Here is a 14239-nt window from a genome sequence, read left to right on the forward strand (position 1 = left end):
GAAAGTAAGTAAGAAGGCTCAATGGGTAAAATTGAGAAATCCTTCCTCAACAAAGTAGAAGGAGAGAACTAACCCCAAATGTTGTCTTCATGCCTTGGTATGTGCCCATACACGCATATCACACACACCCTCCCCACCCACCCAATAATAATAAATAAATTCTTAAAAACATAAGGTGTAGGACTGGAGAGAGCTCAGCAGTCAGCAGTACTTGCTGCTCCTGCACAAGACCCAACTTTGCCCTCCATCATCCACATGGGAGCTCACAACCGCCTGCTACCCTCTTCTGTGGAGCTCACAACCGCCTGCTACCCTCTTCTGTGGAGCTCACAACCGCCTGCTACCCTCTTCTGGCCTCCAAAAAGACGGCTCTGTGCTCTGGAGCACTAGTTGCCCTTGCAGAGGCCCAGATTCAGTCCCTATCACCCACACAGCGAGGGGTCTAATGCCCTCTTCTCAGCTTGATGCACATGGTATACATGCAGGCAAAACATTCACACACATAAATCTTAAAAAAAAAATAAAGAAAAATTCAAAAGAAAAGCAAGTATTTTAATCTTTCCGTATTTTAAAGAAAGATGAAGTAAACACAACTTCGTTCACTTCCCCTCCTTATTTACTCATTTTTAGGATGATGTCAGATCTCTTACCTTTGCAGCTAAAGCTTTCAAACTGTCTAGGAACCGCGGCCAGAAGTCTTTGAAGAGCGGGCGGTCAACCTTCTTCAGGCTGTCTTTGGTGCTGGCGTCCACGCTCACGTACAGCTGAGTAACTGGGGTCAGGTTCCTTGGTAATGAAGAAGGAAACAAAAGAGAAAATACTGCCTCCACCAGATCCCATGATATGAAATCTAGTCTGTAAGAGACAACCCAACACTGCTCTGGTCTGGAAGAGTCCATTTGGCCACCTGTCCAGAGCACCTATTTTGTTTCCTTTCTGGCAGAGCTAGGAATGGAAGCCAAGGCCATGTGCAGCTAGGGAAGACTCCACCCCTGAGCTTCAACCCAGCCCTCAGTGACTTCAGAATGCGACACAATGGGAAGTCTAATAAACTGAAACATCACATTAATTATTTGAATCTGGTTCATCTTTGAACACTAGGTTTTAGTGGGAAGATGAAATGAAACATAGTCTGAGACTTGCAGCCATGGCGTAGCAGTTGGGCAGGGTCTCCTCATGAGTTTCCACGCCCTCATGAAGGTGGAAACTCCTAACTGTGTCGTGTCTGGATCAACGGGCCACCTGCATCCTCAGGTCACTGGAAGAATCTCCAAAGGACAGGAAATGGCACCCAGCCCACACACCTTATGTGAAGAGCACAGAGCCACCACACCCACGCTCAGAAGAAGAAATGGGTGCCTCTAGCCTCACCTAGGCTTGAGACGCCAGGCAGCTCACCTGATTTCCTCGGGGAACTGTGCGTTGGTGACAAGGAAGCTGGAGATCCCATGCTGGTGGAGCAGCTTCAAAAGCCGGTTGATCTCTGGGTACATTATGGGCTCCCCCACAAGTGACAATGCACAGTGCTTGACCGCCATCCCCTCTTCAAAACGCTCTGCCTTGAGCCCTGGCACACCTGAGAACACAGGGAAGAACCAAGTCAGAGCAAGGTACAGACACAGTGCGCCACTTCCACCACCAATGGCGCTGTGACTTTAGCGGAAACTCTTTCTATTTTTTTTGAAATGGGAGCTCACTTTTGGCCCAGGCTGGACCAGAATGCTCAGTAATACTTCTGCCTCAGCCTCCCCAGAGCTGCAAGTACAGGAGCAAAACACCACATCCACCTTAAAACTCAGTTCTTACCAGGCGGTAGTGAGGACAGACCTTTAATCCCAGCACTCAGGAGGCAGAGGCAGGTGGATCTCAGCTGAGTTTGAAGTCAGCCTGGTCTACCGAGCACATTCTAGGACAGCCAGGACTACATAGTGAGACTCTGTCTCAAGAAAACAGGGCTGGAGAAATGGCTCAGAGGTTAAGGATGCTGACTGTTCTTCCAGAGGTCCTGAGTTCAATTCCTAGCAACCACATGGTGGCTCACAACCATCTACAATGAGTTCTGGTGCCCTCTTCTGGCATGCAGTCATACCACGGAGTCATGGAGGCAGCACACTGTATTGTATACATAATAAATAAAATCTTAAAATTAAAAAAAAGAAAAGAAAAGAAAAGAGGGTGCCACCTCCTCAGGTAACACTGGGGATGCAGACAGGAGAGTGCCTGGCTCAGTGCCAGCCAGCCTCGCCTATTTGGTAAGTTTCAGGTCCCTATCTCAAAACAAAAAACCAGGATGAGCAGAGCCTGCGCAAAGACAACTGCTTGTGAGCTCAATCACATGCACGTGCGCATACACACACACACACACACACACACACACACACACACACACACACGGTGAGTAATGTCACTACCACCCCAACAAGAACAGAAAATGTACTTGGAAATAAAAACAAGAAGGTCTGCGCCCCACCCCCACCTGGGATCTAATCACCACAACGCAGGTCAAAAAGCTAAACGTGACAGATGGCATCTGTGTGCCTGACACTCTGCATGTGCATTTCCTGTCAGGATTTCTGAGAGTTTTTCTTGCGTTATCGAAATCTAAGATTTAACTCAAATAAATCCAAGTTTTAAATAAAACTTGATCCTTAAACTCAGTCTGTGTTGCCAAGACAACCTAGCGCCGAGCCTAACGAGCCTGGTTAACTTTAAACTCCCCGTGAGCAGCAGAAGAGAAGTGTGGATCAGCCTCCGACTCTGCATGGGGGACAAGGCCTTGTGGGGCCAGGCAGAGGCACCGGGCTCAAACCTGACTCTACGGAGCCCAGTCCGGTACCCTTGGGCAAGGCTCTGGCCTTCTCTTCCCCAATGTTTAACACGGTGAATGGAGACGGAGAACATAAACAAGAATGAAATTGGGGCTGTGGATGCGGCTCAGCTGGCCAAGCGCTTGCCCATCAGGCACTGGGGTGCACACCTATAACCCTAGCATTTGGGAGGAAGAGGCCAAAGGATCACAATTTCAATGTTATCCTCAGTTACACGGTGAGTGGGAGGCCAGCCTGGGCTACACGAGACTTGAAGGCAACACACACACACACACACACACACCAACAAAACCAAAATTAATAAGCAAAAATGAAGGCTTGCTGGTGACACGGAGCAAGATGGTGAGAATTGAGGGACCAGGAATATGGTTAGTGTAGCGTGAGCTGAGTCTGTGTGGAAGGTACCACCAACATGGTTTCTGCTGACCGGACATGTGCAGGAGAGAATACTGTGGCCCAAGGCGCGGTTTAGAGTGTGTGGGCGGAGCAACAGAACCCTGGCCAAGAGACAAAAGCAGCAACCAAACCAACAAGGTAACCAGAAACCTGAATGGCATAGAGGGGAAGTACGCAGAGTGTTAAAAGTCAGACATGAAGCTGAACCGTCTGTCAAACAGCTGAGTGTATATGCAGGGCGCAAATGTGGGCTCTAAAAGACTCTAAAAGAGAGGATGGTTTCCAGAAACAGTGCACACACACACACATTCCAATTTACAAAATCTTAACCCTTCCAAGTTTTCCTGGTTTGGTTGTTGCTAAGCAACTTCTGCACCGCTTCCTCATCCCGGGCAGTTTCCTCATCCTGAATCATCACGAAAACGGTCATCAGATGATCTAAGGAATGAACTAAGGGCTTCAGGGCTCACCTGACATTAGAACAGGCCACACGAACAAGCATGGCACAATGGCACACTGCCAGAACACAATATTCTTATTTCTTCTTTGTTACTTGGGACAGGGCCTTACTGTGAAAACCCAAGCTGGCTTCAAACTATGCAGTCCAAGGTGTTCTGAAACCTGCTATCCTCCTGTCTCAGCCTCCTGAGTACCAGGTGAGTACATCACCATGCCTGGCTCAAGTATCTCCATATCTGAAGTTGGGGCTAACAGCAAATAAAACATTCTCTTCTTTGTTCTCACAATGATAGAGGTCCTGGCTATCACCTTGCTGAGAGTGACAGCCGTGACAGACATTTGATGGAGACTTCACAATGTCAGGTGTGTGCACGTGTTTGCAATGGTGCAAACATGTAAAGATCAGAGGGCAACATTCTCATTTCTCAGGCACCTCTCACAGCCTGTAGATCCCCGAGGAAGCAAAGCCGGCAGGCAGGGAACCCCAGAGATCCATCTGCCTCTGTCTCCCCAGCATTGGGATGACATGCACATACCACCATGTCCAGATTTCTCTTGTGGTTTGTGGGGATTGAACTCAGGGCGTCAGCTTACACAACAAGCATTGAACTATCTCCTCGGCTCCGACAACGTCAGACTTCTGTGTTCTGCCACTCTCCACCCCCTTCGTAAGTCACTTTCAGAAGACAGGGACTGGAGAGGCTCCTGCCAGGACCTGGGTTTGGTCTGAGCACCCACATGGCAGCTCAAAACCCTCGGCAACTCCAGTTCTGGACAATCAGGATTTTCTATCATAAAGGACAGAAAAAGAAAGCAAGCTGCTGCGTGTGCTCTCTGCGCCTCCGTGCCGCTGCCCGATGTGGCCTTCAGCAGGCCTTTTGTACAAACAGGAATGCTAGCAACAAGTGTCTATTCCATCTGCGTCTTGGGGGCCCAGGGCTCACTCCCCAAGACCGCGGGCCTGTCAGGATGGTGTTCAGCAGGGACAGGGTTTAACGTGAGCACAGGCTGAGCTGCACCGAAGTCCTGACCCACTTCTGAGCAATGTGCAGTTAATTGTACTGTGTATAAAGATGCTAATGAAGGGCGTGAGAAGAAAGCTAGCTTAATGGCTGGGTGGAGGAGCTGAACAGACAATGATTGCCCACCCAACCCAGAGCACAGAAGGGAAGGATTGGAAGAAGATTAAAAAAAAAAAAAATACAAACCGGCTCTAGGCTGGTCAGTGTGCTAATGTTAGAAAACCAAAGACAATGGGCAACAAGACCCATGACCTCAAAAGCAAAATCATGAGCTGAGCAGCCAGCCCTACTGGAAGGAGTGGGTGCCTTCCCAGCAGGGTGGGGAGCTGTTCTAGAAAACAAAGAACCTCAAGTCAGGATAAAAGACATTCCTTCTGTTGTTGTTGGGGTATGTGTCTTTGTTTTTGAGACATGGCCACATCTAGCCCAGACAGGCCTTGGACTTAATATACAGCCAAGGATGACTTTGAACTCCTGATCCTACTGCCTCTGGTTCCCCAGTGCTGGGATTACAAGCGTGCACCACCACACCCGGTCTAGGGCTGGAGCCCAGGGCTTCATATGCGTGCCAGGCAAGCCCTCTCCTGGCTGAGCCACACCTCCAGGCTGACAGACTCATCTAAGAGTGTAGCTGTACAGATAGGAGCCCCGAGAGCTGCTAAGAGGAAAAAAGAGGACCTCAAGAATGGATATGCATGGCAGGTGGGATAAAGAGGAGGAGGGGAATGAAGTAGAAGAAGAAAAACTATTTCTAAGAATTTCTGGTTACAACATACAAATGCCATGTTAATCTGCACAGCCTAAATGACACTAACATGCTCCCTCTCTTCCCTTCTCTGTCTCTGTCCCCTCCCACCCACCTCTTTTTTTCAGTTTTATGAGGCAAGTCTCAAACTCACCATCCTTCTGCCTCAACCTCCTGCAGGGAGACAGCAGGGCAGACACACATGTAGGCAACAACCCTATTCTGATGTCTCCCAATCAGCTTCTCATATTGCTGACTTAGGAAAGGGCGTAGTCCTAACAAGGAGGTGAGCACACGTCTCCTTTCGGAGAGGTGGGGCAGAGAGAGGCGCAGCGATGCCTGAGAGGCCTGTGCAATGACCATACCTCAGGAAATGAGCTCCCTCCAGGCCAGTTTCCAGGGACAGTTCAGACCCAGGGAGACCAGAGCACAGACCCCTCCTGGGCTCAAAATGAGACCCAGAGCTTCATCTTTAGAATGTAAGGGCAAGCTGTGGACCTGGGTGCACGTCTGGAATCCCAGCATTTGGCGGGAAGCTGAGGCAGGAGAATGGAGTTCAACAGCAGCCTGGCCTACATGGTGAGAATTTATCAAATAGATAACTAAAGCTGGCGCAGACTGTACTCTCAACACTCAGAAGGCAGAGGCAGGCAGAGCCCTGAGTTCGAGGCCAGTCTGGTCTACACAGTGAGTTCCAGTCAGCCAGAGCGGTATAAGACCTTGTTTCACAGTGACAACTAGGGTCAGCAACATGGCGCGGCAGGTAACAAGCCTGGCAACCTGCATTTAAACCATAACCCATGTAAAGGTAGGAGAACCGTCTCCATGAGCTATCCTCTGGTTTCCACATGTATGCCATGACACGAGTACACACACTCACACAGCTACATGTAAACACACATACAAACACAAACATAACATTTTTAAAAATTAGTTACAGGACAGGAGAGATGGCTCAGCAGTTAGAAGCACTTATTGCTCTTGCAGAATCTGGGTTTGGTTTCCAGTACCCTAACTACAGCTAACAAGAATGTATAATTCCAATCCATGTGGTCTGACGCCCTCTTCTGGCCTCCGTAGGTATTACATGCCCATAGTGAACAGACACCAATGCAAATAAAACACCTGTACATATAAAACAATAAATCGTTTTTTAAAATTCAATGAATAAGAGAGTCCCCTGAGAAAAACCCAAAGGAGAAACAAATCTCCTGATTTTCAGAAAAACAGTGACTAGGAGTTATAAAGATTTGTTTTTGTTTTGTGTGAAACAGGATCTTACTACATAGCCTTGGCTAGCCTGAAACTCACTACATAGACCAGGATGGTCTTGAACTCAGAGTCTACATGTACTGGGATCAAAGACACATACCATACACCCGGCCTATGAAGATATTCATGTAACAAAAGAACTTTTATTCATTTTCTTTTGTTTTGGTTTTTTGTTGTTGTTGCTGTTACACATGAAAAGAAACCGAAGTCCTTGGTGCTGGAGGAGTCAGGACCGCAAGGATTTAACAAACGTCAGTCCATTGCTGACAGCTGTCATTCACTACCCTATACAGTCAGAGGATGAGCTACACTCATGGCTGTACTTACAGTTCTAAGTGAGTCTGTCAGGTAGAGAGCGAGCCGTAGTAAACATACATAGCGAGATACGAACGGATGCAGGGATAGGGGTCACAGTGTCAAGCAGAAACTGAGCAGAAGTCAAAACAGTCAGCTGGATTCCAGATAACACATTCTCTCCATGGCTAAGAGTCTGGCCTCTCTCTCTCTCTCTCTCTCTCTCTCTCTCTCTCTCTCTCTCTCTCTCTCTCTCCCCCAACACAGGCACTTTTATGTTGTGGGTGAGCACTAATGACCTCTGTTGGAAATGGGTCACCTTCCACCTGTCATCAAGGAAACAGGGGTTCACTCCTGGGCTGTTCTGCTGTTCCCTTCCCTCCTGGTCACATATCTGTGTGGGGATGGATGGGGGCTTGCCCATGAACAGACAGGGGGCCTTGAAGGACACTTCATACAAAGCCACCGAGCTGCAAGACCACCCATCTGCCCACAGCAGGCTCTCAATCCTGCACCCAAGTTCAACAGCACAGAGTCCTGGAATCCTGTGAGAAGCACACAGGTGCTGGCCACAGTGACCCCCATCTGCCATTTCAGTACTCAGGAGGCTCAGTCCAAGGCCAGCCTGAGCTACACAGCAAGACCCTCTTCTCAAAAATAGAAGAGAAGAGAAAGTGAACAAGAAGAGAAAGAATTGTACATTCACAGGCTCCAGCTCGCTAGACTTCCTCTCTGGAAGGAGCAGCCGTCAGCGTGTGAGCAGCCCCAGATGGCTCTGACTCACAGGAGGGTCTGGAGCCAGCACTCACCAGTGGAGCCAAATATATTTAAGTATTCGGCAGAACCGAGCTGGGAAACTAGAAAGTGAAGGGCAGAGCTTCTGCCGCTGCCGCCTCACTGTGGGAAATGCGGGAGGCACTTTATTAAGAGCGCCCACTTCTCACGGGGCATTCACCTGGAAACCCTCTCCCGACAACTCCACCTCACTGACCATATCTTTCTTTCTTCTTCTTCTTCTTCTTTTTTTTTTTTTAAAAAAAAAAATGTGATTACTATTTTTTTTTCTCAGACTCACTATGTAACGAGGCCTAGAACTCCAGCCTGGCCTTTAAATTCAGAGATCCATCTGCCTCCGCCTCCTGAGTGCTGGGATTAAAGGTATGTACTACCATATCTACCTTATTTTTATTTTTAACTATGAGTATGTGTCTGAGGGAGAAGGGTATGTGCATATGAGTATAGCTAATACCTGCAGAGGCCAGAAGAGGGCACCAGATCCCCAGAACTGGAGTGGGGGAGGGGGCTGTAAGCCACCTGAAGAGAGAGATGGGAATACACCTCAGAGCACACACTAAACCACTGAGCCCCTCTCTCTAGCCCCACATGAACTGTCCACAGACCAAAGTATCAGATCAGTTCATGCAGCCACTTTGTGATCACCATGAAGCAAGAGCAAAGGCTTCAAGGAATGAAGGCAAGTTGTCTCCAAGAGAAACTTCTAGACATGGGTGCCTCACAAGGGACTAAGCTGTGCCTGGAATTGTTTAATTCTTCCATCTAATGGAAATAAAAAAGTTACAAGGGCCAAAATATACATCAAATACTTCTATTATGGTTTGGCTTCCACAAAGACTTACAGTAGTGTAGGAGGCATGTGGATCCTTGTGCTCACAGATAAGCACAGGGGAAACAGGAATGTCAAATACACAGGGTCGTATCTTCAAAGGATGAGATATAAACCTATTTTCAACCAAGAAGGCTAGGAACAGAGGCGGTGACTAGCCTGGTGACTATCTGTGTTATCTTATGGCCAGGCCACACCAAATCCTCCCCCAGACCCTGTCGTGAGCTTGTTTATCTTTAGCCTGCTTCCTCAGTTACAATATGGGACCCACCTTTATGGAAGAAGTCACTGGATTTTACTACTATTCCCATACAGTCATGTCTTAAGCTTTGCTGTGCACACGGGACTGAGTTCATTATCACCAGAAAATTTCTTTCCAAATTGTGCTGTGCTCAATGTGACTAAAATAAACTATTCAGGGTCAGACTCTCAAGTCTGAAACACCACTTACTGAGTTGTGCAACTGCCTTATCTGTCACCGGTCCACTCTGCTAGCCTTGGTGTTTGCAAAGACCCCGCATGGCAAAGACAAAAATCCCACTGGAAGAGGAAAAGAGGCCACTCTTCAGTCACGTGGATCCAGGCTGTGCTGACGGGATTAGCATTCCTTTTCAGAGAGGATGTGGTCGGCTGGTGGAATGCTTGCCTAGTGGTCTGAGGCCCTGGCTTCCATCCCCAGCAAGGATAAAACCAGCTGTGGTGATACATACCTGTAACCCCAGCACTCTACAGGAGGATCAGAACGCCAAGGTCACACTCCACTACATAGCAAGTTCAAGGCCAGCCTGAGATGAATAAGACCCTGTCTCAGAAAAAAAAAAAAAAAAAAAAAAAAAAAAAAAAAAAAAACACAAGCAGGCAAATACCTTTGAACTGTTTAATCATGTTCTGATGGTTCTCGATGGCTTCCTTCAAAATCAGTTCCGGCTGGTCCATCTTCCACCGCCATTCAGTGCCCACAGGATTGGTATGGTGCCTGTAAACACAATGTGGACTGCTAAGGCCTCCTGCTGTATCATCACAGCCCAGCCAACAGAAAGCCGGAGTTGGTGCTCTGATAAAATCCCCTCTTCAACAGATTCTCCCTGCTTTGAACCACAGCACATGCAGAGATGAGTGGAGAGCGGTCACTAGAGGTCCCTTAGCAACCTGCTCGGCTCTCAGCTCAGAGTCAGTGTCAGGTACAGGTAGACCAAACACACTAACCTGATTCTGATTATTTATAAGTATGTCTGTGCGTGTATGTGCACCTATGTTAAGGTGTCCAAGGAGCCCGGGACAGGGTATCAGATCCCCAGAGACTGGAATTATAGACAGCTGTGAATGGCCTAACATGGGTGCAGAAAACCAAACTCTGGTCCTCTGAAAAGGGAATAAATGCTTCTAACTGTTGAGCCACCTTCCTGCTGCTAACCATGCTAACTGAATACTGACACCAGCATGAGGTGACCTGTGGCCTGTGGCCAACACATCTGCAGTGTGGACTGACCACACCTAAACCACACGAGGAGAGCAGAGGCGCTCACGGTTTAGAAGAGACAACCTACATCAAACACTCTTGACCGCCGGGCGGTGGTGGCGCACGTCTTTAATCCAAGCACTCGGGAGGCAGAGACAGGCGGATCTCTGTGAGTTTGAGGCCAGCTTGGTCTACAAGAGCTAGTTCCAGGACAGGCTCCAAAGTGACAGAGAAACCCTGCCTCAAGTTTCTCAGGAAGAGTGGGCATGGCTTCTAGTTCTGTACTCCAGACTTTTATTTTGAGACAGACTCCCATGTAGCCCAGGCTAGCCTCAAATTCCCTACAGAATTGAGAATAACCTTGAGTTTCTGATCCTCCAGCCCCCACATCCCCAGTGCTGGAATTACAGTGTGGACCACCATGTGTGGTTTATGCAATGTTGGGAATGGAACCCAGGACTTCATCATGAGAGACAAACACGCTACCAACTGAGCCGCATCCACAGCACTTCTTGCTCTTAGGTAAGTTCTTTTTTCTTCACTGTTTCTTAGAATAGGCAAAACATATGGGCCTCATTTCTTCCAGCTATGATGTGTTTCTGTGTACATCTGTGTGTGGTTACGTAAATGCACAGATGACCTCCGGAGGCCAGAAGAGAGCATCCTATCTCCCTAGAGCTGCAGTTCCAAGCCAGCGTGAACTGCCCGGTGTGACAGCTGGGACCTAAATTCTGTCCTGTCTCAGAGCAGAAAGTGCTCTTGTCCACTAAGCCATTCTCCAGCCCCTAGCTGTAATGTTTAAATACGCATTCGGTTAACACCCTCATAACAGGACGACATGGGCTGACATGCCTCTTACAAATTTCCTAGAGACCGCGGCACAGCACAGGGGCTGAGCCTGGCACACCCAGGGCAGTGCGCAGCATCTGGTCACCACCCTGTGCGTCCCCACTTACCGCCAACAGAAGACACACTTATTTGCACATGCCAAACTCGGGGTGGCCTCCATGCAGCGATGGCTCTCGATGCCGTAGAATGTGTGTTTGTAGCAACCTCCTCTGCCCCGCAGCATTGACTGTGACAAGCAGAAAACGCGCCATCATTTGAGAGAACGAACAGAACTACAACGGTGAGGCGCTGCTTCACTGCGTGCATGCTTTAGCCTTCTCACTTATCATTACCGGGTGTGTCAGATGTGTGAGAGCAGGCTCAGGCAGACCACGACACGCGAAGGTCCAAAGACAGCTTCGAGGAACTGACTCTTCCTCCTCCATGTGGGTCCCAGAGATTGAACTCAGGTCACCAGGCAAGACCTTTACCCTCTGAGTCATCTCGTCAGCCCAAAGATATCATCTGAAGATGACACCGTAGGATGAGATGGCTCTGTGGGTAAAAACACCCGATGACCTGAGTTTGCTCCCCGTGACCCAGACGGTAGAAGGTGAACCAACACCTCTAGGTTGTCCTCTGACCTCCACGTGTGCTGTGGCATGCTCGCCCACACACATACCAAGTTAGCAGGTTCTGCTTGTGCTTTTCCCAGCGTGTGTCCCACTGTCAGCACACGTGACCTGGCTCCTTCAGCCCCACTCTCATTTTCGTCCTGACCCTCCAATGGCATAGACGTTGACTGAGTATCTCATTAGTCCACAAATCCCCAAGGCTCCACTTCCCGTTTTGCTTGCTTCATGTTTAATCTACTTTGATCTCTGTGGTCCGGACTGGGTAAATCCTATTGACTAGTCCTGGGTGCAAACTGTCCCATCGATCTGCTGAGGTCAGAGCACACAGCCCTCCACCCCGCCTGCCTGCTGAGCCCTCAGGAAGCCGTTTTATTCGTCTTTCTGCTTTCCTGTGGTATTGGGCCTTCCCCGTTGTTTTTCTAGCCTTGCTCTTTGCTGGTCTATTATTCGTTCGTTCGTTTGAAGACCACGACTCCACCGCTGCTGACAGCAGCTGATTATCTTTCGTCATGACTGTTCAGTCCTGCCTGTGACAGGTGATTTTTCTGTAGCACCCTGGGCATTTCTGTCAGGGAGGAGACTCTAGACCAGTGGACTCAACCTGCGGTCTCAGCCCCTTGTAGGGGGTCAAAGGACCCTTTCGCAGGGGTCACCTATCAGACATCCTGCCCATCAGATATTTACATCACAGTTCATAACAGCAGCAAAATCACGGTTATGAAGTAGCAATGGAATAATCTTCTGGTTAGGGCCACCACAGCATGAACTGTGCTAAAGAGAACCAGCGCTAGGAAGGCTGAGATCCACTGTTCTGGGGCCCTTCCCTCTCTCACTTTCCACAGCGACTCAACTCCCCTCGCCTTCACAGAGTACATGATCCTGCTGGTCCCTGCCGCTGAGGGAGCAGGGTACTCCCCCGCTCCACCACCCTGTTGGCTCACTGGAAGACAGAAGTTTCAGGCCAACAGGCCTCTCAGCCTGGGCTCTTCTGTGGCAGGGCTTCCTTTGTGAACACACTGCAAAAAGGAGACTCTCGTCCTCCCAAGGACATAGAGGCTGCCCTGACTGGACACTCAGGTGGCATCACCTTCCAAGGGACACCTAGTTACCATGCACTGCTATGGTACCATGGGGGAAGAAAGTGTCAGGTCAGCAGGGAAGGAAGCAGATCTCGGGCTAGGTACTTTTTGGAGGAATGGTGTCTTCTCACTGCGACCTGACTGACTGGTATCTCCAGACAGCATGGGGACTCCGGACCAAGCTGGACAGGAGAGCACACACCCTCTTTGTTGCTAGTGGGAATCCCAGCGCCCTTTGTCAGGAGACTTGGGCTGCCTAACTCAGTAGGAGCAATTCGCCTTCACGCCAGGAGTTGAGCCTGACGAGGCTCACTGTGAGGCTGAGGTGGCAAGCGCTGGCCTCCATGGCCTTCTCCTTTCAGGTGGAAGACAAGAGACTTCCTGCTCTTGTGACATCCCCCAGTTCTGGCACCCCATCCCAGACAGCTGCCCTCCTTTTTCTTTTCCACCCCTTTTCTCAGAACACCTGAGAGTCACGCTTCTCTGGCTAAAGTGCCCCCGAACTGCCCCAGACAACGATGCCCAAGCCCCACTGGCATGCTCTGAGACCCAGCCAAGCTCCTAATCTTTCAGGCTAACAACCCTCGACTCAGAACTCCAGAAGACGATGGCAGATCACTTGCTTCTCTCAGCAACCGCATCTCCATCCCTCTCCACAGCCCGAGCGCTGCTTTGGGTCAGGGCTTCTCCACCCCACAGATAACTCACATTCTCCAAATGAGCAGCAATCCATGACCCTGCACCACAACTATCTAGTGCCACCCGGGTCGGGGATCCACCGCCTGGGGCCACTCACTCAGTCACACACTGCGATCAGGAGAACTAAGCTATGGCCACTCACGGAAGACCCCACTCAGGTCTGTGACAGCTGCAGATGGCTGCCTTCCCGTCATCCCTCTTTACTTGAGGTATGGCCGCCTTTCTCAACTTCCCCACTCGGACAGAATCCCTGGGATTCTTGGCACTACTTGAGGAAGTAAGAGCTGCTTCCGTCTTTGTCTCATTATATATAAATAAGCCTGGCTTTTTCACTGCTGCCCGTGCAGAGTAACTTCAAATCTTTCTCAATTTAAATGTGTCCATTTAAGTGGAAGGGCTGTGAACGAGATAAAATGCTTGCCTGGCACATGCAAGGCCCTTGGTTTGATGCTCAGGCCCTTGGTTTGTTGTCCTCCAGGAGGTCAACAAAGCAGCTTCGTTCGCTTGTTTATTTGTTTGTTTGAGACGGGGTCTCACGTGTAACAGGATAGTCTCACACTCTCTGTGTAGCCAAGGATGGTCCTGAACACGTCACCTTCTGAAGATGCTGGGGTTGGCAGGGTACACCACCATACTAGTTTACCCAGTGCTGGAGATGGAGGAACCCAAGACACCACGCATGCTAGGCAAGCACTCTTTTAACTGAGCCACACTCACAGCCCCACGGACTTATTTATTTGCGGCTTCCCTGCTAGGTTAAATGATGAAATGTTTTATTGGAAAACCATCAGCATAGTCTTGTGTACAAGGGGGCAATTGTAAAACCTGGTTCTCTCCTTCCACCACATGGGTCACGGTTACTGACTCAACCAGTCAGACGTGGCGGCAAGCACCCTCAC

At 49.3% G+C, this 14239-nt stretch overlaps 1 protein-coding gene across 2 annotated transcripts in view; it reads right to left on the minus strand.

The window, feature by feature from the left end:
• LOC125400071 (S-adenosyl-L-methionine-dependent tRNA 4-demethylwyosine synthase TYW1) overlaps positions 1–14239 on the minus strand; it is a 74457-nt gene that overhangs the window by 40861 nt on the left and 19357 nt on the right. The window contains exons 1-5 of one of the 2 annotated variants that reach the window (XM_085681921.2): positions 11281–11425; positions 11056–11174; positions 9507–9616; positions 1399–1576; positions 651–786 (exon numbers count right to left, since the gene is read on the minus strand). In XM_085681921.2, coding sequence (XP_085538047.2) covers positions 651–786; positions 1399–1576; positions 9507–9616; positions 11056–11174; positions 11281–11373 — 636 coding nt within the window. In that variant the 5' untranslated portion in view covers positions 11374–11425. Of the gene's footprint in view, positions 1–650; positions 787–1398; positions 1577–9506; positions 9617–11055; positions 11175–11280; positions 11426–14239 lie in introns of those variants that run through there. The other variant, XM_048433763.3, reaches the window with a different exon arrangement.

The sequence above is a fragment of the Myodes glareolus genome, chromosome 2, assembly GCF_982192425.1.
Source record: "Myodes glareolus chromosome 2, mMyoGla1.1, whole genome shotgun sequence".
NCBI lineage: Eukaryota > Metazoa > Chordata > Mammalia > Rodentia > Cricetidae > Myodes > Myodes glareolus.